The following is a 21,435-nucleotide window of genomic DNA, read 5'->3' as shown; positions in this document are numbered from 1 at the left end:
TTCCTCCTTGTTCCTTGGGGAGCGTCGTAACACCGGACGGTCACCCTCTGAAGGGTGGTCAGATCCCGCCCCGATATAGGGACAGTGAAGGCTCACCTTGGACGCCCACTGACCGTATGTTGGTGTCTTGGGTTTTTCTCCGAAGTCGAGCATATAGGATTGGAAGAAATGATCGGCGAGAGTGTGGAGACGCTGGAGGAAAAGAAAAGTCAGAAAAGATGTAAGTAGGCCCCTCGCTGATGTGCCCTCAGCCTGCCTGACTCCTGGCCGTGCCTTGGTTCCAGAGCCCGCTGTGGCTCCCGGCTGCTTCCCGTGTTAAGTCCTGTCTGCTCTGCTGGGTTCGGATGTGCCGCCGACCGCTCCCCTCATGCCCCTCCCTGGTGACCCTGTGGTTGAGGGAGGTGTCTTCAAACACAGGTTCTGGAGTCAGCAAGAACTGGGATTGAATCTCCGTCTGCTGTTTATGGTCTGTGTGGCCTTCAGCAAAGTGCCTGCGCCTCTCTGAGCCTCCTGCTCAGTCTCCAGGCCTCCTTAACGTGTCCTCACCTGGCAGTCAACACGGGCTTTTCCATGCAAACCAGGTCATTTTGCTGTCCTGCTAACCCTCCAATGGCCACAAAATACGTACACAAGGCCTACACAGTCTGGCCCTTCCCACCTCTCGAAAATTCCCACGAGCTAGTACACCCAGCCACGCTGGCTTCCTTCCGTTCCTGTAACGCACATACGCTTCCCAGCCTCAGGGCCCCCCGAATTGGCTGTTCAGCCGGGAATGCCCTTTCCCCAGGTCTTCCCAAGCGGGCTCCTTTGCATTCTTTAGGTCTTGGCTAACCGGTCACCTCCTCCTGGAGGCCTGCTTTGACTCCCCTTCCACAGAGATCGCCTCACCCATTCTTACTTTGCGTCCCTCCTCGCCCCTTAGCGCTTGCCACAATCTGGACTTATTGTGTGTATTGCCTTTTAGACTAGTCCCCTGCTCTGAGGACAGGGGCCTTGTCTTCCTTACTCGTTACTGCATCCCAGGAATCTAACACAGTGCCTGCAGTAGCCCGTCACTAAATGTCCACTGACCGCAAATATCTGTAAAATGGGCGTAACAGTTGATTGAGTACTTCCAGTGCTCTGGACCTTCTGTCGGACTCATACCTCTTTCTTCATTTTTGAACAGGTAGAGCAGGGGCAGGCTAGAGAAATGCTGTAGAAACTCAGGAGGTGCAAAGAATATTCAGTGAAAACCAATCTCCCTCCCACCCCTGTCCCCCAGCTCCTCAGTTTCCCCGCCTGAAAACAACCCATGTTCCCACTTTCCTTTTGACCCTGTTAGAAATATTCTGTTTGTCTTGGGGGCACCTGGGAGGTTCGGTCGGTGGAGCACCCAACTCTTGGTTTTGGCTCAGGTCATGATCTCGCGGTTCTTGGGTTTGAGCCCCGCGTTGGTCTCTGTGCTGGCCGTGCTTGGGACTCCCTCTCTCTCTGCCTCTCCACCTGCTCACTCTCTCTGCGCCTCCCTCAAAACAAATAATAAACATAAAAGAAGGAAATATTCTATTTGTCTATCAGCCAACTCTTTAAAAAATTTTTGTTTCCCACACACATCATCACAGTTGTACTAAATGCCGTTCTGCACGTTCATTTAACGTGTCTGGGAGGTCAGTTCTGTATCCCTGATGGAGAACACATGGTTGTGCCTCTGGAAAGTTCCTCTTGCTTGCTGGCTTTTTTTTTTTTTTAATTTGATAAATATTTTCCCCGGCATTTTATCGTGATCTTTTTCAACATACAGAAAGGGTGAAAGAATCGTGTTGCCAACAACCACGTATGCACCACGAACATCCCACAGTTGATGTTTGGCTCTATTTGCCTTAACACGTCTCTATCCATCTGTCCGTCTTTATCCACCCACTCATCCATTCATTTTATTCTGGGGACATTCTTCTCGTTCTTTTTTAGGGCTGTGTGGAATGTCCCTGGGTGGGTGAACAATGATTTGTTTCATCAGCCCCTTGCTGAGGGACGCATAGGGTTTTCCTCCCTTGGTGTGCTGGGCTGGATGTTTACTTTGTGGGTTTCCAGTGTGCTCCTGCAAGGTAGGGATCCCCGCCCCCGTTGCACAGATGAGCGATCGAAGGCTCACAGAGGCCACGTTGCAAAGACATAAAGCTAGGGAGGGACCCAAAGGGACATACAGCTAGGAAGGGACACTGGCGTTCGACCAGTGCCTCATCTCCCTGGGTGCCGCAAGCTGTGGTTTGGGCAGGGGCGCCTGAGTGGCTCAGTCGGCTCGACGTCTGACTCTTGATCTCGGCTCAGGTCATGATCCTAGGGTCGTGGGATCGAGCCCCATGTTGGGCTCCGTGCTGAGTATGGAGCCTGCTTGAGATTCTCTCTCTCTCTTACTCTCTCTCTCTCAAAGAAAGGTGGGGTTTGGGCAAGGCCGTACGGGCTGCTGGGGTTCATGAGCCGCTCATGGCTTGGGCCACACCTTCCTTGGGGCAGTTAACCATGATGTTCTCTCTGCAGCCTTCCCAGAGGAGCTGCCCATGGACTCGAAGCACAGGAAGCTGGGTGAGCCGCGTGGGGGGTGCCCAGGGAGACTTTGAGGCAGGAGAGCCAGGGCCTTTTTAGGTGCATGTAGAAACTGGCAGTTGAAAGCCAAGGCTCAGAGAGGTGAAGTCACTTGTCCGAGATCACAAGGCAGTGAGAGGCGGGGTTGGGATTCAGACCAAGATCATGATCCCATAGCCGCTGCTCTGCAGTTTCAGGGCTGCTCGGAGATTCAGCTTCTCCTACAAAGCCTCTCCCCCGACACCCCCTCTTCTTAATTCTGAGCCAGAGCTGAGACCCCGCCCCCTGCCTTGCTCCGCTGCCCCTTCAGGCCACACTGGTCCTTTTAGAGTACAGGGTCACCTAGAGTCAGCTGGTCACCCAGCACCCTCTGGCCTCCTGAGAGCCCCCGTGCCTCAGTGAGCCTCTCCCCCAGGCCCGCGCCTTCTCCCACCCGGTTGTTATTGCAAAGGTGGGGAGCCCAGCCCCTGAACGGCGACGGAGTGAGGCAACAGCTCATAGTCGAATGGAGGAAGCCTAGTCCCGCCCTCAGAAAGTTCTAATTCTGATAGGACTTCCTTCCTCACAGCTGAGCCCCTCGCTGTGCCCATGGTGACTGGCACTTTCCTGGTGGGGTCCGTGAGTGACTCCTCAGCTCTGCCCTGCCTGTCACCCCCGGCTGTGTTCAACAAGGAGCCAGCATCCAGCCAGAGGTGGCTGGAGGAGACCATCCTGATGCCTGGTGGGTTAGGAACTTGAGGGGGGGGTAGGCTTCCCCCCACCCCTGGGGGTGTCTGAAGAGTGGCCAAGGCAGGGGCGGCCGGGGACGGGACCGCCACCCCGTCCATGTCACCCGCTTCCATCCCAGCCAGTCCCATCCTCTGGGTCCCCATCAGCTCAGCCCGGGCCGGAGAATGTGCCTTGGGAGGAGACACATCCCTGGGAGACATAGCAGGGACTGGTCAGCTATGAACTAAGCACCTTCCCTGTGCCCGGCCACTCCGCTAGGTGTTGGGGACACCGCCATGGGCAAGACAGACACAGCTGCCGCTCTGGGGGACATCAGAGCCCTTTAGAAAGGGAGTCAGGTGGCAATCAAATAATCACAAAAACAGGAAGACGGACACAGGTCTCCAGAGGATCCCACCTCACCGCCTTTGTCTCTCACAGTGCCCCCTTCCAGTTCCTTGCTGAACTGCCTGAGCCTTTCTGCTGGACACATCCAGATCGTCCCCACTCTGCCCCAGGGGCTCTGGCAAATCTCAGGGGCTGGGACAGGGGTATCTGGTATGGTCATCTATCAAGGTGAGTGTTCGAGGCCTGGTCCCCCCACCCCTCTCCCTGCTACCTGACTACTCCCTGATCCCCGTCCTCCCCAACCTCAGGCAGTAGGCAGCTGTAGCCTAGCACCTTCTCGTGAACCTCCCCAGAACGCCCTCCTCTGACCCCATTTCCCACAAATCAAAGGGGAAGAGCAGAGCTCCCCAAGGTGGTCTGGGTGAATGACCCGTCCAGTGCCTATGGCCTTCCAAGTGTCGTTTCCCCCCACTAAGTCTGGGTTTTGCCTTTCTTTCTTTCTTTCTTTCTTTCTTTCTTTCTTTCTTTCTTTCTTTCTTTCTTTCTTTCCTTTCTCTCTCTCTTTCTTTCTTTCTTTCTTTCTTTCATTAATATTTATTTTGAGAGAGAGAGAGCGTGATCTTTTCTTTCATTAATGTTTATTTATTTTGAGAGAGAGCGTGAGCAGGGGAGGGGCAGAGACAGAGAGAGAGAGAATCCCAAGCAGGCTCCACCCTGTCAGCGCAGAGCCCAACGTGGGGCTCGAACTCACGAAACCATGAGATCGTGACCCGAGCCGAAACGAATCGTCGGATGCTTAACCGACCGAACCACCTGGGTCCCCCGCTTTTTTTTTTCTTTTTATTAAACGTTATTACATTTTACAATCACAACCTCAATACGTGCTCGTTCACAAGCCAAACGATAAGAGATGCTTACCAGAGTTGCTGGGGCTGTCCCTCGCTGTCTTTTGCAGCGCGGTGAACAGCGGTGTGCATCCTTGCACGGCTTTGTCGGAACTGCCTCATTTCTGACCCGCAGGATGGTCCCTGCTGACCTACCACGCTGAGTTGTCCTGGGGAAGGCTCGTGTGGGCTCTCGGGGACATGAGAGTGGGTGGAGCCGGAGGGGGGGTGGGGAGCTTGCACCCAATTCAAGAGCATCCTATAGAGGTTATATGCCAGTTGTTGTGTGATGTGCTGGGACCCCAGGAGGTAGGGAACATCCCTGACGTCCAGGAACGTGAACCCTGACCACAGTGCAGGAGGAGTGTTAGAAGGACCCTTGCCCTAAGCTCCCTATGAGCTGACTGTGTCCGTTTCACAGATGGGGAAATCCAGTCTCGCTGAGCTAGATGTAACCCCGGAGGCCCTTTCTCAGTCCTGTCCTGAAATTGTCTTCTTTTGGAAGTTCCCCTGTCTCCTCCCCAGACTTTCCAAGCCACACAGCCTGATGGGGATGGGGATGGGGACGACCCGAGTGCGTTCCTGGGTGGGTACCTGGCTCTTCTGACACTTCTCCTGGTCCCGATGTAGGTGAGGTGCCCCAGGCCAGCCAGGTGCTTCCTTCCAGCAGCCCCGCCATACACAGCCTCCCCAAATCCCCAGAACGGCCCGGCTCCACCAGCCCCTTTGCCCCGTCTGCCGCTGACCTCCCCGGAATGCCGGAACCAGCTCTGACCTCCCGCGCAGATGTGACAGGTAAGGACGCTTGGGGCCCGGGAGAGTCACAGGAAGCAGGACTGAGGCGCTGGGGGAAGGAATCGCCCCAGTCAGGTCCGTGAGCTGAGCTTACCTGCAGAGACAAGCAGGCTGCATTTATGGATAAAACGAGGCAGGGAGCGTCTCCAGGGAATGGGGGGCATGGGAGGGTGTGCGAGGAGCGTCGCAGCCTTTAGCTAATTGCCCCCCCGGCAGGAAAGCAGCCCCAGCGTGGCCAGATCTTCTGAATTGTCAGCAGAGTCTGCAAACCTCGATTTTTCCATAGCTATTGTGTTTTACAACTTTGGTGAAATTTTTAACAGTGCAGCTGGCCCAGAAAGGTGTCTTTGGGTAGGATACAACCTTAGGTCACCACCTTATGACCTTTGTCTGGGGGACACTCCTCCCCTGTCCGTTCTGCCTTTGGGACGCTCAGGGGACGGCATGCCCCCCTGGAAGATGGGGCAGTCCCAGGGCACGCCCCTTACCCTAACTTTCTCATCTTCAGAGGAGCAGATGTCCCCTACCCGATCCCCGGCAGCTCACGAGGTCTCCGGCCAGCTCCCAAAATGGCCTGGTGAGTGCTGGCTGACTCTCTGTGCCCCGGGGCGGGGGGACCCCACTTCCCTCATTCACTCAGCCTGTCTTTGTTGGCTTGCTCATCTGATTCTGCCCCACCCCTCTTGTTTTCCAGGCTGAGGGCATGAATGAGGGGAGAGTGGTAATTGGGTCAGTGGGCGAAGGAAGGAGCCGACACTGGGGAGGGGACTGAAGGAAGGTGGGATGGGGGAATGGCCCAGTCCCTGTGTCTTATGCCGTCCCGCGTACCCTCCCAAGCACGGTAGACAGATCGAATCACGCACGCCGTGAACAATCCTAATGTTGTCCCCGCTTTGCACGTGAGGAGCAACCGGGGCCATCCCCCAAGACGTAGCGGGGTCCGTAACAGGCCCAAGGTCGCGCGAATTAGCGGTAGAGCTGGGGTTTGAACCAGATACGCGGATTCCACTGTCTTAACCCTTAACCCCGCCCCCCTGCCCTGTGGCCTTCCTGTCGCGAGCGAGCAAGAGCAGAAGGGGGTTAGTGAGTAAATGCACAGGTGGATGGATAAACGAGGGAGAAGACGAGCGAATGAGTGATGGGTGCGGAAGTGAACGGACGGACAGATGTCTGGGTAACTGAATGAAGCAGTAACAAAGCAGGCAGTGGGTGAAGAAGCTGGTGACGGTCGGGCTGGCCCCTCGGCTGTCCTCGTGGTGGCCGCGCCTGCCACCGGCACCCTCCCCGCCCAACACACACGCACCCTTGGGTCTTCGCAGAGCGGGTGGAGAAGTTCTGCAGCGCCCTTCGGGACATGTACCAGGCTGAGCCTGCAGGCCCGGAAGGCATCCTGGTGGAGGTGGAACTGGTGAGGGCGCGGCTGGAAAGGAGCAGCAGCAAAAGCCAGGAGAGGGAGCTGGCCACCCCGGACTGGGCAGAGCGGCAGCCGGCCCGCGGGGGCCTGGCCGAGGTGCTGCTGGCGGGGGGTGACCGCCGGCGGCCGCGGGAGACGCAGGTGATCGCTGTGCTGGGTAAAGCGGGGCAGGGGAAGAGTCGCTGGGCCCGGGAAGCGAGCCGGGCCTGGGCCCGCGGCCAGCTGCCCCAGTACGACTTCGTCTTCTACCTCCCCTGCCACTGTTTGGACCGTGGGGGGGACACCTACCGCCTGCAGGATCTGCTGTTCTCCCTGGGCCCCCGGCCGCTGCCGGTGGACGATGAGGTCTTCAGCTACGTCTGGAGGAGGCCCGACCGGGTTCTGCTCATCCTGGATGCCTCCGAGGGCCTCGAAGGCCAAGACGGCCTCCTGCACAGCGCGTGTGGACCCGTGTGCACAGAGCCCCACTCCGTCCGGGGACTGCTGGCGGGCCTCTTCCAGCGTAAGCTGCTGCGGGGCTGCACCCTGCTGCTCACGGCCCGGCCCCGGGGCCGCCTGGCCCAGAGCCTGAGCAAGGCCGACGCTCTGTTCGAGGTGGCCGGCTTCTCAGCCGAGCAGGCCAAGACCTACCTGACGCGCTACTTGGAGCGCGCAGGGGCGACCGAGCGCCAAGAGAGAGCCCTGGAACTCCTCCAGGGTCAGCCTTTCCTCCTCAGCCACTGCCACAGCCCCACTTTGTGCCGGGCCGTGGGCCAGCTGTCCGAGGCCCTCCTGGAGCTGGGGGGCGAGACGGAGCTGCCCTCCACGCTCACGGGACTCTACGTGGGCCTGCTCGGCCCTGCCGCCCGCGACAGCCCCCCGGGGGCCCTGGCGGGACTGGCCAGGCTGGCCTGGGAGCTGGGCCGCAGACGCCGGGGCACCTTGCTGGAGAGCCAGTTCCCGTCGGCGGAGGCGAGGGCCTGGGCCGTGGCCAAGGGCTTGGTGCAGCCCGCCCCAGGGGCCGCGGCGGAGGGGCTGGCCTTCTCCAGCTTCCTTCTGCAGTGTTTCCTGGGGGCCGTGTGGCTGGCCCTGAGCAGCGACATCAAGGACAAGGAGCTGCCGCAGTATTTGGCCTTGACCCCGAGGAAGAAGAGGCCCTACGACAACTGGCTGGAGGGCGTGCCGCGGTTCCTGGCGGGGCTGGTTTTCCAGCCGCACGCCGACTGCCTCGGGGCCCTGGCGGGACCTGCTGCGGCCACCCTGAAGGACAGGAAGCAGAAAGTGCTCACCAGGTACCTGAAGCGGCTGCAGCCGGGGACGCTGCGGGCCGGACAGCTGCTGGAGCTGCTGCACTGCACCCGTGAGACTTTGGACGCTGGGCTCTGGCAGCACGTGGTGCAGGGGCTCCCCGCCCACCTCTCCTTCGTGGGCACCCGGCTCACGCCTCCCCACACCTATGTCCTGGGCAGCGCCTTGGAGGCGGCGGGCCGAGACTTCTCCCTGGACCTCTGCAGCACTGGCATTGACCCCCCTGGACTGGGGAGCCTCGTGGGACTCAGCTGTGTCACCCATTTCAGGTGGGGGCAGGGGCCGAGGGAGGGGGCTTCCGCTTACGGTCTTGGGGCTGTGCCCAGTGCTGGCTCTGCGGGGCGTCACTTCCTATGCACCGTAGCCGGGCAGGGGCAGGGGCAGGGGCAGGGGTGATTCCTTCCATTTTTTTAAGATGAGGAAGTCAAGGCTCAGAGAGGGATAGCAGCTCTCCCCAGGTCACACAGCGAGGGAAGAGCAGCCTCTTCCACCACTATTTGGAGGCCTGTCACGTGCCGGGCACAGGGCCACATTTAGAATCCAAGACTGATCTGGGCTCAAATTCATTTTCTTCTCGCTGTCCCCTAATCAAGCCACCATTTTGTCATGGGGAGATCGAGGCCACAGCCACCCCTTGGCCTTCCCCCACCTCCCTTCTCTCCTTTTCCATTCTGCTTTCTATTCAAGAACTGACATCTGACCATACTCTACGTAGCTCTTTGATTCCTTAACTTGGCTCATTTAAATCCTTCAGGGATGTGTTTGATCACTTCAGCCTAATCTACAGAGAATCTCTCCCACCAGCCGCCTAAACATACATTACCCAAGCCGTAAGGTCCTAAACCACTGTAGTGGTTCCACCAAGATTTTAGCACGGGGCTTCCTGGTAGCCAAAGCAAAAAGGGAAACAAAACCACTGGGAGAGTTGAGAAAAGGGAGGAATCAATAAGAGCTGGAGTGGTCTTGGGGGGCTTCCTGAAGTAGGGATGCGATTGAGGAACAGAAAGTATCTGAATGGGTAGGAGGTCCCTTCATGGAGCTGCCCCTCCGTTATGGTCTAGCCCGGTCCTTGTGCCTGGGTCTGAGGCCTTTCCTCCACAGGGCTGCGCTGAGTGACATGGTGGGGCTGTGGGAGTCTCTACAGCAGCGTGGGGAGGCCAAGCTGCTCCGGGCGGTGGAGGAGAAGTTCACCATCGAGCCTTTCAAGGCCAAGTCCGTGAAGGATGTGGAAGATCTGGGCAACCTCGTGCAGATCCAGAGGTGAGGAGGAGGAGGCATGAGAGGCGGCTCAGAACATGCAGGTTGAGGACAGACAGGACCCAATATTAACTTGGCCGTTAGTGTTCCTCCTCTCCTTTGGGACATCCCGTGCCCTCCTCCAGGCAGCGGCCACCCCTCCCCCCCTGGGCGGAGCCTCCAGGACCGATCACGCTGTGTGCCATCCAAAACTTGCCACCACGAACCCCATTCGTTCTCAGCCAAAGCCAGCGAGAGATTCCCTGCTTAGAGTTAAGGAAATGCCTTCTCCTTCTGGTAACAGAAGTGATATCGATGGCCACCTTTCAAGGCAGCCGGGGCCCAGATCCTTCCCATTTTATGGATGACAGAGCTCTAAGGTCCAGGGGGCAGAGGAAACTTGAGGACAGAACAACATTTTTTCATTCTGTCCACATCCATTGTTTGAGCACCTACTACGTGCTGTCTGGGCTGGGTATTGTTAAGTGCTTACCCGGAGGCTCTTTTCCATGAAGCCTGCAGTAATCCTTCCTAATGTCCTGGTCTGAGGTTTTTTGTTTTTTGTTTTTTTTTTTAATGTTTATTTTTTTGAGAGAGAGAGAGAAAAGCAGAGAGAGAGGGAGACAGGATCTGAAGCAGGCTCTGTGCTGACAGCAGAGAGCCCGATGCAGGGCTGGAACTTACGAACCGTGAGGTCATGATCTGAGCGGAAGTCGGCCACTTAACCGCCTCAGCCACCCAGGCGTCCCCTCTGAGGTGTCTCTAACAGGACCACAACAGTTGCGAGGAAGGCAGACCTTCTGGGGAATCTGGGGACACGGGGGCAGGCATCTTGCAATACTTAGGGGCTCAGTGACGGGCGAGGAGCCTGCTCCCCGTTAACATTGCCCGCCCGTTCTCTCCAGGACAAGAAGTTCTTCAGAAGATACGGCTGGAGAACTCCCTGCAGTCCGGGATCTAAAGAAGCTAGAGTTCGCGTAAGCAAAGGAGTGAATCATCTCGGGTCCCCACGAGGCGTCTCATCTGGCATTAGCTGGGCCTGTGCCACCCGGATGGAGATGGGTCCCCCAGATCATTCTTAGCCTCTGGCCTCGCCCCTCTGGACACCAGATCCAGCATCTGGGGCCTGGCCGGTCAAGGCTGGGGCTGCATTTTCTCGGGTGTGAAGCTACATGGCCCGTTTACCGGTGAACGTCCTCCTTCCCATTCATTCACTGGGCAGATATACTCAACTGACCCAGGCTACTGTCCTCGGTGAGGCTGCAGTCTAGTGTAAATAGACAATTATGACCTCCTGCGGTCAGTGGCAGTGACTCAGGGGCTGGGAGTACAGATTTGAGGGGAAGGTCAAGGGGGACTTTGCAGAGAAGGTGACTGAAGGGTTGAAGCTTGAGGACGGAGGAGGAATGAGCCAGGCGGGGAGGCCATGCAGAATGCAGGTATGGTTACTCTCTCCCCATTGTACAGATGAAGACACTGAGGCCTAGAGGGTGTCAACTCTCCGGAGTTACAGAAGTCAGGTCAGTCGGGCGCTTGCCCCAACAGAGGAAGAAGCTAAATTCGTGGGCGATCCTGGTGAGGGATCTAAAAGTCACCTCTAATGATTAGGAAGAAATTATTAAACGCCTACAGTGTCCTCAACGCATTTCGTAGGTGATCCGGGAGCTAGTCACTATCTTCCCCCGTTTTACAGATGAGGAAACTGAGGCCTAGCGAGGTTAAGCGACTTGCCCAAGGCCCCCCGCTGGTCCCCCGCAAGCAGCCTGCCCCTCGTGGTCTCTGCTCCCCCGCGCGCCAGAAAAAGCCAAGCATTTCTTGTTTTGAACAGAGACAAGGTGCCACGTTTGTGCAGAGACAACAATGTTGCTGAAAAGAGGAAATGCATGAAAACAATCACCAAGGGCCCCTTCTGGCTTTGAAGTATTTTCAGCATAAAAAGCCCCTAGTTTGAGGCCGAAACTGTGTTCTGGGGAACAAGAGTTGTGAAGTGGAACGGCCCAGAACCAGGAGACTAGCCACCTGGAGGCCAGAAGCCACGAGAAAGTTCTGAGGAAGGAAGGAAGGAAGGAAAGACCTATTTCGGGTGTGTGACGGGCAGCCGCGGTGCCAGATAGCACGCAGGCCCCGTCTGCCTGGAGATGAGGCCGTGGGTTCTGCTGGGGGAGAGGGTTCTTCCCGGATTCGGCCCCCATCTGCTTCCCCACCCGTCAGTTTCCCGGGCCGCCTTCCCGGCTCACTCCATTCCGGCCCTATGAGTCTCCTGGTTGGCTTCCAACCTCACTAGGCACCAACCGGCCTCTGGGCCTTTGCACGGCCTGTGTCTTCTGCGCACAATGCTCTTCCCCAGGTATCTGCACGCCCCACGCCCAGACTTTCTCACTTCCTTCTGGTTTCCACTGAGCGAGGCCATCTCACTCCCATGTTTCAAAGTACGATTTCACCCTCCTCACTGCCGTACTTTTCTCTGTATTACTTATTGTCTCCCGCACCAGACAACTTACCGATTTCTTCATCCGTCTTGTCCCCCGGACCCCACCCCCAGACTGTCATCTCCACGAGGGCCAGGATTTCTGTCTGTTACATGTCTGTAGACACGGAATCGACATTCGATGCGTGAATTCTGTGATCCTTCCGACAAGCTCTTGAGATGGGGGCTGAATCTGAGGACACAGAGATGGAGGTGAAGGGAGTTGCCCACAAGGCCCCACGGGAGCCAAGTGGTATCGCCCGTAGTTCAAATCAGAATTTGGACTCCTCCCGCCTCGTGACCTTTTAGTGAGGCTGGCGGTTCCCAGACTGAGATTTCAGTTACCATCTCTTCATCATTATCAGAGGTGTTCGTTCAAACAAGCAAAAGTTTTTCTCTAGGAAGGGGCATTTTATGACATTTCAGAATCAAAGACCGGTCTTCACATTGGGGACGCTTAACCTTGTATTTTAAGAGGAGGACAAAACAGCCCTCTGGCGTCTTTATTTTTCTCATTCCCTGGAGGTCAGGCGTGGATGTCGATCCAGGCTGTGAGACCTTGTGTGGATTAGGTAACCTCTCTGTGCCTCGGTTTCCCCATCTGTAAAACGGGGTTAAGAAGCGCCCTCAGCTCAGAGTCCTTGTGCGGGTGAGATGAAATCTAATCTGAGCGAAGGATCCAGCATGTGCCTGGCACGTAATAAGTGCTCCATAAACAGTTTTATTTGTTAGTAAAATGTAATGGCAAATAAGTAAGCCGTGTTTTTTCAAGACTGGTGGGTTGTCGGGCCAGAATGTGGGAACCACGTCCGCAGGCCAGGAGCCCAGCTGGCCTCTTGGGGCCTGGGGGGCTTTGGAACAAAAGGCATTGGGTGGCATCTGGTGGGGGTCAGGGGAGGGAAGGCCCTAGGGAGGCAGGAAGGGGAAGAGACCTCGGGTGAGCCTGCCTCCTGTGCCGTTTCCAGCCTACCCTGGGGCCAAATTAAGGAGCTATGGCTGTTCCAGGCTCTTACATCTGCTCTTTGCCTCTTAGGCTGGGCCCCGTCTCAGGCCCCCAGGCTTTTCCCAAGCTGGTGAGGATCCTCGAGGCCTTTTCCTCCCTTCAGCATCTGGAGTGAGTATGGACCCGGGTACCTTCCCTGCGACCTCTGGTTTCAATAACCCCAAACCCTGGCCCTGAGGAAGGTGTGCAAAGAAAGTCTTTCTGTATCTGGCCCTTCCTCCCTCTCTCCTGCTGCCTCCTCAGTACGGCTGGTGGGAATGGCCTGAGGCCCCCACCGCAGGGAAGCTATGGATGAGAATCCCCAGTAACAAAACAGTGGAATCTTTTCGTGACCTTTGAGACTCTTCCATCCTGGATGTCACGTGCTGTTCCCACCTTCCCCATGGGGAGGCGGGGTCGGGGAGCACGATCCCCTTGCACGATGGTGATCCCAAGAGGTTAAGGCAGCTGTCAAAGCTCAGGAGGCCTCCAGGGGTGAAGCGGGGGGAGGAATGATTCAGTTCCCCGGAGAGTCAGAACCTCGTCCCCTTGTTGGCCAGCTGGCGCCCCTGGGGGATGAAGACCGGCTCTCAAAAGTTTGCCTGTGGCGTGTCCAAGGTGGGGGGTGGTGGGCATGGGAGGGGGCTGCTGGCCAGCTGGCCTCCAGGCTCCCGGCTGACGGCTCCTCCCTCTGATGCCACCTGCAGCCTGGACTCTCTGAGCGAGAACAAGATTGGCGACGAGGGTGTCGAGCAGCTGTCGGCCACCTTCCCGCGGCTCAAGGCCCTGGAGACCCTCAAGTGAGTGCCGGGGCTGCCCCTCCTGCGGCATTTGGCTTTCGTTTTCTTTCGTGTCCACCCAGCCATGCAGTCATTCACTTGCTCCCTGATGCAGTTACGCGTGCGCTCGAGCATCGTGCTAATTTAATCAGCAAATGCACGGGGCGCCTGGGTGGCTCAGTCGGTTAAGCGTCCGACTTCAGCTCATGTTCTTACAGTTCACGAGTTCGAGCCCCAAGTCGGGCTCTGTGCTGACAGCTCAGAGCCTGGAGCCTGCTTCAGATTCTGTGTGTGTGTGTGTGTGTGTGTGTGTCCGCTCCTCCCCAACTCACGCGCTCTCTCTCTCTCTCAAAAATAAATAAACATTAAAAAGAAAGATTTTAATCAGCAAATGCTGCAGGACCGCCCACTCTGTGCCTGTGCAGGCACCACTGGAGGGCCTGGAGACCCAGCTTCCCAGCTTTAAACAAAACAATGCCCCTGACCTCAGGGATCTCCTAGTAAACAAGTGAGCAAACAAATAAATCTATAATTATGAAGTGCACAGTGATGAACATAATTAACACGTAGGGAGAGAAAATGACAGGGAGGAGGGGGCTGGCGAAGGAGGAAAAACGGTCTAGGATTTGTCACCAAAACATTACCAAAATAGCAGACGTTTATTTTTTTTAATGTTTATTAGAGAGACAGAGAGAGAGGGTGTGGGGGAGGAGCAGAGAGAGGTGAGGGCACAGAGGATCCGAACCAGGCGCCACACGAACAGCAGAGAGCCTGACGTGGGGCTCGAACTCACCAACCATGAGATCATGACCTGAGCTGAAGCCGGATGCTTAACAGACTGCGCCATCCAGGCACCCCATAAATATTTATGAAAAAAACAAACAAACCGTCCTGGGTTTCGGGAAGTGGATGGATACAGTGTAGGAGAATCTACATGGTCGTTTATTGAAACTGTCATCAAAGTCTAAGCACACTCCGCCTCGTAATCAGGACCCAGGACAGCCGCAGGATTCGCTATGGGATTTCCTTGAATGCAGGGACACTGAGGCGTCCCGTCTAATTTATAGCATTCTAGGTAACACCGTGGGGAAGCTGGCTCTCCCTCTCTCCCTGCCCGCCCCCTACCTCCTTCCTTCCCTCCCCGTCCTACCTTTCGTTCCTGTCATCTTTTCCCCACTTACGTACCGAGCACCTGTCATGTACTTTGCACCGATGTCGGCACAAGGATACAGTCAGGAACAAAACAGATCTGGCAGTAAACAATACGAATACTTATTCACTTGCAGTGTGGAGCTGTGGGCCAAAGGGGAAAGGGGGATGGTATCCAATCCTAGAACAGGTGTGTGTGTGGGGGGGGAGGGAGTGTGATCTCTTTCTCGTTGGTTCTCACCCTCGCCTCCCACTCAGCCACAGGACAGAACAGTATCTCTTTATTAAGAGCACGCGTTACCCACAGCGCCATTCACAACCTGTTCCCCACGACCGTCCTCGAGGCAGATGGGCACGTGTTTGCTGCTCCGGGCCACCCTGTGAGGAGGAAGCGAGAGTTCCCCGGCTCTACCCCGGGGTGGGTGGGCACAAGTTTGGTGCTAAGCCCTTGCTGTCCCGTCCCCGCAGCTTGTCCCAGAACAACATCACCGACGTGGGCGCCTGCAAGCTCGCCGAGGCCCTGCCCTCGCTGGCTGAGTCCCTCCTCAGGCTCAGGTGAGTGGGCACCCCCTCTCCCCCATCGACCAGGCGCTGAGCGGGCGGGCTGGGGGAGGGCTGAGAGCCCCGCTCTGCGCAGGTGCAAAGCCCAGCACTGGGGCCGGAGGCCGTTCCTGCAGACTGTTGCGTGGCTTGCCATTGTGGTAGGTGGTGGGGGGGTTGACCGAAAATCCAGTATGAGCACAGGCCCCTGCAGCTGGGCCATGCCACGACCCCCCCCCCCCCCCCCAACGAGAGGATAGCAGGTCCTGGGAAAAGAGCACCTGGCAAATTAGACAAGTTGCTTACTCATGCGAGACTGTTGGCTCCTTTGGAAAACGGGTACTATCCCAGTGGCCTATGGAAAGGGCTTGGTTCAGTGCCTGGCTGTGGTGCACCATAAATACTGGTCCTCTTTCCCCAGGGGAGGGCAGGACTGAGCCTTTGCCCAGGCTGCCGGTTTCTAGAAGGCAGCCTTGGCTGGCTCTAGTCGCTCACACAGTGCCTGCACCGCCACCTTCTGGTGGGCCTTGGCATAGCACCTCTTGCTCTATGATTACTTCCTGCCTCGCTCCCTGATGGTCCCAGGACAGATTGGGGGGTGGGGGAGCTTGGACCAGAGCCCCAGTCATTCAGCTCTGTCTCTCTCCTCTCTCCCCAGGCTGGGAGGAGTTTCCTGCTCCTTCCTCAGCCCTCACCACCCGCCTAAGACAGCCAGAGTCATGTTTCCAAGGGAGATGGTATCTGGTTCATCTAGTTATTGACACATCCATTTTTTATCCTTCCAGCCAGGGTTGCCATGTGCAGCTGTGTGGGTCGTATATTGTGCAACTTGCAGTCTATGGGATTGGCACTTCCTAGAGTTGTGCAGGGCATGTAACTGCCTCTAATATCAACCATGGGTCAGAACTTGTGCTAGGAACTGGAGATACGGCTATGAACAAAACAGATACGGTTCTTGCCTTCAGGCCTAATAAATTCATGCATTATATTATTCGTGCATATAAATTCATGCATTATTCATGCATAATAAATAAGTAAGCATAGGCACAAATATTTTAAACTAGCGACTCATGCTGGGAAGGAAACAAACAAGGGCCCAAGCGGGTGCAATGGGAGTAGTGAATTCACCCAGGAGGTCAGGAGCCCCTTCCCTTTCTGTGGGAGTCGCTCAGGGACAAGCATTCCGGGAGGAGGTAACAGAAGATGCAAAGGCCTTGAGGTGGGAAAGAGTTCGAGTCTTTGCCAGAAGGGCCACTGTGGCTGGCTCCCAGGAATAAGGGACACAGGGTGGGACATGAGGTGGGAGAGGTAGGGGAGGTCAGATTGAGCAGGGAGGCCCTCGTAGGTCAGGAGGGGGCTTTTGACGGGGCATATCGGGGCAATCTCTGATCTCCCACTTTAAAAGACCTCATCCTTTATGCAATCTAAGATGCCATCCACTGTAAGACCCCATTAAGAGGACAACACGCTGCTAATTAAACATTCATTATCAGACACATCCTGATCTCAACGATCTTCAAATATGAACCTGCATATCTTGGCATCAGTGAAATATGGGAAGAATCCTCTGTCCTTGGGCAGACGGGGAACCTCCTGGGTCCTACGACCCACCCCAGGAAGAAACTGCAAAGCCTCTACCTGTCTCCTCCCCTCAGTACCGGCCAACCTGTGACATCAGGGGACGCTGGAGCTTAGCCTGAATCCACTTTGCTGCAGTATAGACCTGCTGCTTTTTACGTGCAGCTCGGCGGTATGGCCCTGAGGCTGAGTCATGGCCAAGTCGTGGCCTTGAAATGAGGACCAAGGCAGACCTGGCTTGTTAAAAAGACGGTTGTTGATGAGGGTACAGCTTATCGCACCAGTGACACCCATCATGTTATTTACCAGCTGGGGATACGCCGCAGAAACCCGAGCTGGCCCTGAGTGTTTCTCTCCCCTACTATCCCCACAGCTAGTCACACCATCCACGGTCACTCATATAATCCTGAGCCCACGCCGCCTCCCCAGCCCCAGACGTAGTAATAACCACAGCTAGTATTAAGTTCATTCCACATGCCCGTCCTATTCTGGGTATTGTGCCATCGATAACTCATTTATTCCTCCCCACAATTACTCATGCCCATTTTATGGAGGAGCAAGTTGAGTCATAGAGGAGTTAAGTCATTTGCCAAAGGTCACACAGGCAGCAAGCCCCGAGGCTGGGATTTGAACCTGTGAAGTCTCAGCCAGGAAGCTACTTCGTCTAAAGTCCCGTTGCTTCCCTGGGCTCACTGTGTGACCCCAGAGGAGCAGCCTCCGCTCTCGGGGCCTCAGTTTGCCCCTCCGTAAAATGGGGCCGGAATCCAGCTGGGTGTGGATCCCCCTGGGTCCTGACCTCCCGGCACCCCCGGCCCCTGCCCCGACCTCTGTTTTGACAGCTTATACAATAACTGCATCTGTGACATGGGAGCCGAGAGCCTGGCGCACGTGCTTCCAGACATGGGGTCCCTCCGGGTGCTGGAGTGAGTATGCCCAGGGGCAGTGGGTGGCCGGGGTCTGGGGCTTGCGGGGGCAGGGCTGCGGGCTCTCCTGCTGGCACCCTGGGAAGGGCAGGGCTGAGGTCTGGTTGCTGAGAGCGTGGTGGCCTGGGGCTGGATAGCCCCGAATGGGGGCCAGACCCTAGGATGGGTGTCTCTCCCCAGTGTCCAGTATAACAAGTTCACAGCCGCCGGGGCCCAGCAGCTGGCCGCCAGCCTGAGAAAGTGCCCTCACGTGGAGACGCTGGCGTAAGTATCAGCCCCCGGCGGGCAGAGGGCCGCCAGCCCTCCTGTGAGCCCTGAGCTCAAATCCCACTGTGGCCCTCGCCAGTGTGGCACCTGGCCTCAGTTTCTTTGTCTGTAAAATGGGAGCGAGAACAATGCTTACCCCCAAGCAGTTCTTTGAGGTTTAAAATAATCTAGGTGTATAAAGCACTCGGAACAGCGGCTGGTACCTGAAAATGGCCAACGCGTTAGGGTGAACGCTACGAAGGCACTTGTTTGCTATTATTTTGGACCCGGAAAATGTGGCAGTTTGGTTCCAACTTATGTATTGTTTTGTCCCAACGATGTCTGATGTCCAGTGTCGGTACTTTATGCTGTTCCAAGGCGCTTCCAGTACAGAATCACTCCTATCTTCCAAGGTAGATCTTAAGAGACCCACTTTACAGACGAGGAGAACGAGGCACAGAGAGGCTCACTAACCTTTTTGAGGTCGCACAGCCAAGTCATTAGCAGAACCAGGTCTAAAGAAAGGGGCCTCAGGGTGGTAGGAGGGAATTGAGGGCTTGCACTGGGGACTCCGGGCCCCCGTCTCTGCTCTAACCCGGCCCCTGCATGCCATGGCCATCGCAGGATGTGGACGCCCACCATCCCGTTTGGCGTCCACGAGCACCTACAGCAGCTGGATTCGCGGATCAGCCTGAAGTGATCTCCGCGATGCCCGGGACAAGGTGACTGAGGTGGGCTTGGGCGGGGAGAGCCGCGGGGGCTGCTGGGGTCAGTGTGATGTGAAGTCCGAGTCCGTAAAAAGTGGGCGGGGGCGGCGGGTGGGAGCTGGACCGTGCGGCACCTGGGGCGTCCCCCTGCGATTGGTGGAGGTGAGTTTAAAGGCTTTGGGGACTCGGGCTCTGGGCGTCCTCCCTGTGGCCAGGCGTGGGAGGTGGGGGCAGGGCGTGGGGGTGGCTGTCCTGCAGTGTCCCCATAGGCATTTGCTCTACAGGTTTCTGTGCCATGACGGTCCCCTCGCTTCCGCGCTCCCCCAACCTGTGATGTCTCCCTCCTCCATCATCTCCACCTCATCCCAACTTTTTTATTAAACTTTTTTTTTTTTTTTTTTTTTTTGAGCGAGCGAGAGAGAGAGAGGCCGTGAGCCGGGGAGGGACAGAGAGAGAGAGAGGGAGACACAGAATCTGAAGCAGGCTCCAGGCTCCAAGCTGTCAGCACAGAGCCTGACACGGGGTTTGAACTCACAAACTGTGAGATCGTGACCTGAGCCGAAGTCGGACGCTTAACCGACTGAGCCACCCAGGCGCCAACCCCCATCCTGACAGCACTCCATCCTGGGTCAAGCTGCCCCGTCTAAAGCTTTCTGACCTACCCCTTCTCCTGGCCTCTCACAGCATGTTCTCTGAGGACGCCGACCACGCTGGACCTTGAACTGGTTGTTTGTGGACGCGGTGCTTCTTGGGCCGTCGCCCGTGAGCCTCAGCATCCTGGCGCCCGGCCCTACCGGCTCAGGGCCGGTCCCCACCCAGCTCTGGGAAGGCCTTTGGCCTGCTCTGCGGACGGACCCAGGCCCGGCTCCAGGCTCCTGCGGGGCCCAGGTCGATGCCGGCCCCGACGGACGGGTGCACGACCGGTGGTGACGCAGGCCACCCAGGGGCCCTGAGGCATCCACCAGGACGCTCCTGGCAGCCGTGGCCGGGCCGGAGTGAGGGATTGAGGCGGCCACATCTCTGCCTCCCCAGGTCCCTGTCCGCCTGGGGAGAAGTCACTTCTCTGCACTGCTCTCCTAACAAGGATGCCGGGTGCTCTCAGGACACGGGCGGCTGGCCCCACCTGCTGATTTCCCTGTGACAGGCGGGGAGTCTGTGGCAGCTGCTGTCCGTCTCCAGGACTCACTGTTTTGCACTAACTTTGTCGAGGTCGAAGCTCCGCCCGGCCAGACACACTGGACTTGAGCCGGAAAGAGCTGACCGTGCCCTAACGGTGGGGGGAGGGGAGTGGGCCGGAACCACACTGCCTCTCGGCCTTCACTTCTTGGGTCATTTTTTCACTACAGTTTAAAAGGGCCCGTTGCATCTCACAGGCATGTCCACGGCTGGAGTTTCTACCACGATCGCCGTTGTGGGGGGTGCCCGCTGTTCGGTTATCTAAATGCATCACAAACTACCCCAAAATGCAGTGGGTTAAAACCACACACACGTTTACTCTGCTCACACGCCTGTTATGTGCGCTGTGCTGGGGGGGGGGGGGTTGGTGCACAACTCGTCTCCGCCCCGCTCAGTGTCAGCTGGGGCAGCTTGAAGGCCGGGGCTGGCATCATTTGAAGGCCCGGTCACTCCGTGCTGACTGGGGGTCGGGGGGCTAGGGTCTTGGTTCCTCTAAGAAACTGCCAGAGGAGGACCTTTCCACGTGGGCTGCTTTGGACTTCTTCCTAGCACAGTGGCTGTGCTGAAGGGCGATCACTTTCTACGGCATCCTGAGCTTTGGTGGACAGTTTGTTATTTGGGGATCAGTAAGTTGAAGCACCATAAGCCTTGCAGAGGGGATGTTTTCCTCTGCTCTATGCTGGGAGCCGTTCCTCAGTCAAGCTGCAATCCTGCCCTGGCCGAGGTGAGCCTGGAAGGGACCAGAGGCTTTGCCATCTGCACAGAGCGCTGCCAGCTCGGCTCTTGTTGTTGCTTTTTTGCTGGAGCATGACCCACTTGGTCAGAAGTCCTGATTCAGGAGAAGTCTGCTTTCTCCTGGTGGCAGGGGGAGCTGTCTGTTCGGCTATAGTTGCACCAGCCCTGATGCCTGGGTCCCAACTCTCTGTTTCCCAAGGTTGCGGGGCAGGAGTTAGGAGGGTCACAGGGATTCGGTCCTTGCAAAGAGGTGGAGGCCTTTTTTCTCGGCCCAGCTGCAAAGGACACCAGGCGTTGTGACCCAGGTTTTTTGGGGTTTTTTTTGAGAGAGTGTGTGAGTGGGGGAGGGACACAGAGAGAGGAGGACAAAGGATCCGAAGCGGGCTCTGCGCTGACAGCAGGAAGCCCGAGGCGGGGTTTGAACTCACGAACTGCGGGATCATGACCTGAGCCAAAGTCGGATGCTCAACCCACTGAGCCACCCAGGTGCCCCCAGGGTTGGGTTTTTTTTTTTTTTTATTTAAAAATTTTTTTTTTTCAACGTTTTTTATTTATTTTTGGGACAGAGAGAGACAGAGCATGAACGGGGGAGGGGCAGAGAGAGAGGGAGACACAGAATCAGAAACAGGCTCCAGGCTCTGAGCCATCAGCCCAGAGCCCGACGCGGGGCTCGAACTCACGGACCGCGAGATCGTGACCTGGCTGAAGTCGGACGCTTAACCGACTGCGCCACCCAGGCGCCCCTAGGGTTGGGTTTTAAATAGCTGGGGCATCATTCCTCAGGGGGTCCCGGCATTTGGGGATTGCATGCCATCCACGGGCTCCCATTTGTATAGCTACAGGGGTGAGCACTGAGCCACCCCCCCCCACCCCAGTGCAGGCCTCTGCTGGCTCTCAGCCGGGTGGGGGGGGCACC

At 57.0% G+C, this 21,435-nt stretch overlaps 1 protein-coding gene across 5 annotated transcripts in view; it reads left to right on the top strand.

Moving 5' to 3' along the window:
• CIITA (class II major histocompatibility complex transactivator) overlaps positions 1–20,102 on the top strand; it is a 38,310-nt gene extending 18,208 nt beyond the window's left edge. For 2 of the 5 annotated variants that reach the window (XM_047087130.1, XM_047087133.1), the window contains exons 5-20: positions 146–220; positions 2,521–2,565; positions 3,134–3,286; positions 3,715–3,849; positions 5,136–5,300; positions 5,809–5,877; positions 6,620–8,270; positions 9,103–9,261; positions 10,143–10,214; positions 12,738–12,818; positions 13,394–13,486; positions 15,083–15,169; positions 17,572–17,655; positions 17,836–17,919; positions 18,526–18,623; positions 19,293–20,102. In XM_047087130.1, coding sequence (XP_046943086.1) covers positions 146–220; positions 2,521–2,565; positions 3,134–3,286; positions 3,715–3,849; positions 5,136–5,300; positions 5,809–5,877; positions 6,620–8,270; positions 9,103–9,261; positions 10,143–10,214; positions 12,738–12,818; positions 13,394–13,486; positions 15,083–15,169; positions 17,572–17,655; positions 17,836–17,919; positions 18,526–18,601 — 3,029 coding nt within the window. In that variant the 3' untranslated portion in view covers positions 18,602–18,623; positions 19,293–20,102. Of the gene's footprint in view, positions 1–145; positions 221–2,520; positions 2,566–3,133; positions 3,287–3,714; positions 3,850–5,135; positions 5,301–5,808; positions 5,878–6,619; positions 8,271–9,102; positions 9,262–10,142; positions 10,215–12,737; positions 12,819–13,393; positions 13,487–15,082; positions 15,170–17,571; positions 17,656–17,835; positions 17,920–18,525; positions 18,633–19,292 lie in introns of all 5 variants that reach the window. The other 3 variants (XM_047087131.1, XM_047087134.1, XM_047087135.1) reach the window with 3 other exon arrangements.
• The last annotated feature ends 1,333 nt before the right edge of the window (positions 20,103–21,435 follow it).

The sequence above is a fragment of the Lynx rufus genome, unplaced genomic scaffold (assembly GCF_022079265.1).
Source record: "Lynx rufus isolate CCGP_SWC_20201006 ecotype Redwood Valley unplaced genomic scaffold, mLynRuf1.p SCAF_23, whole genome shotgun sequence".
NCBI lineage: Eukaryota > Metazoa > Chordata > Mammalia > Carnivora > Felidae > Lynx > Lynx rufus.
The sequence above is the reverse complement of the archived record's forward strand: the minus strand, read 5'-3'. Positions and strand labels throughout refer to the sequence as shown.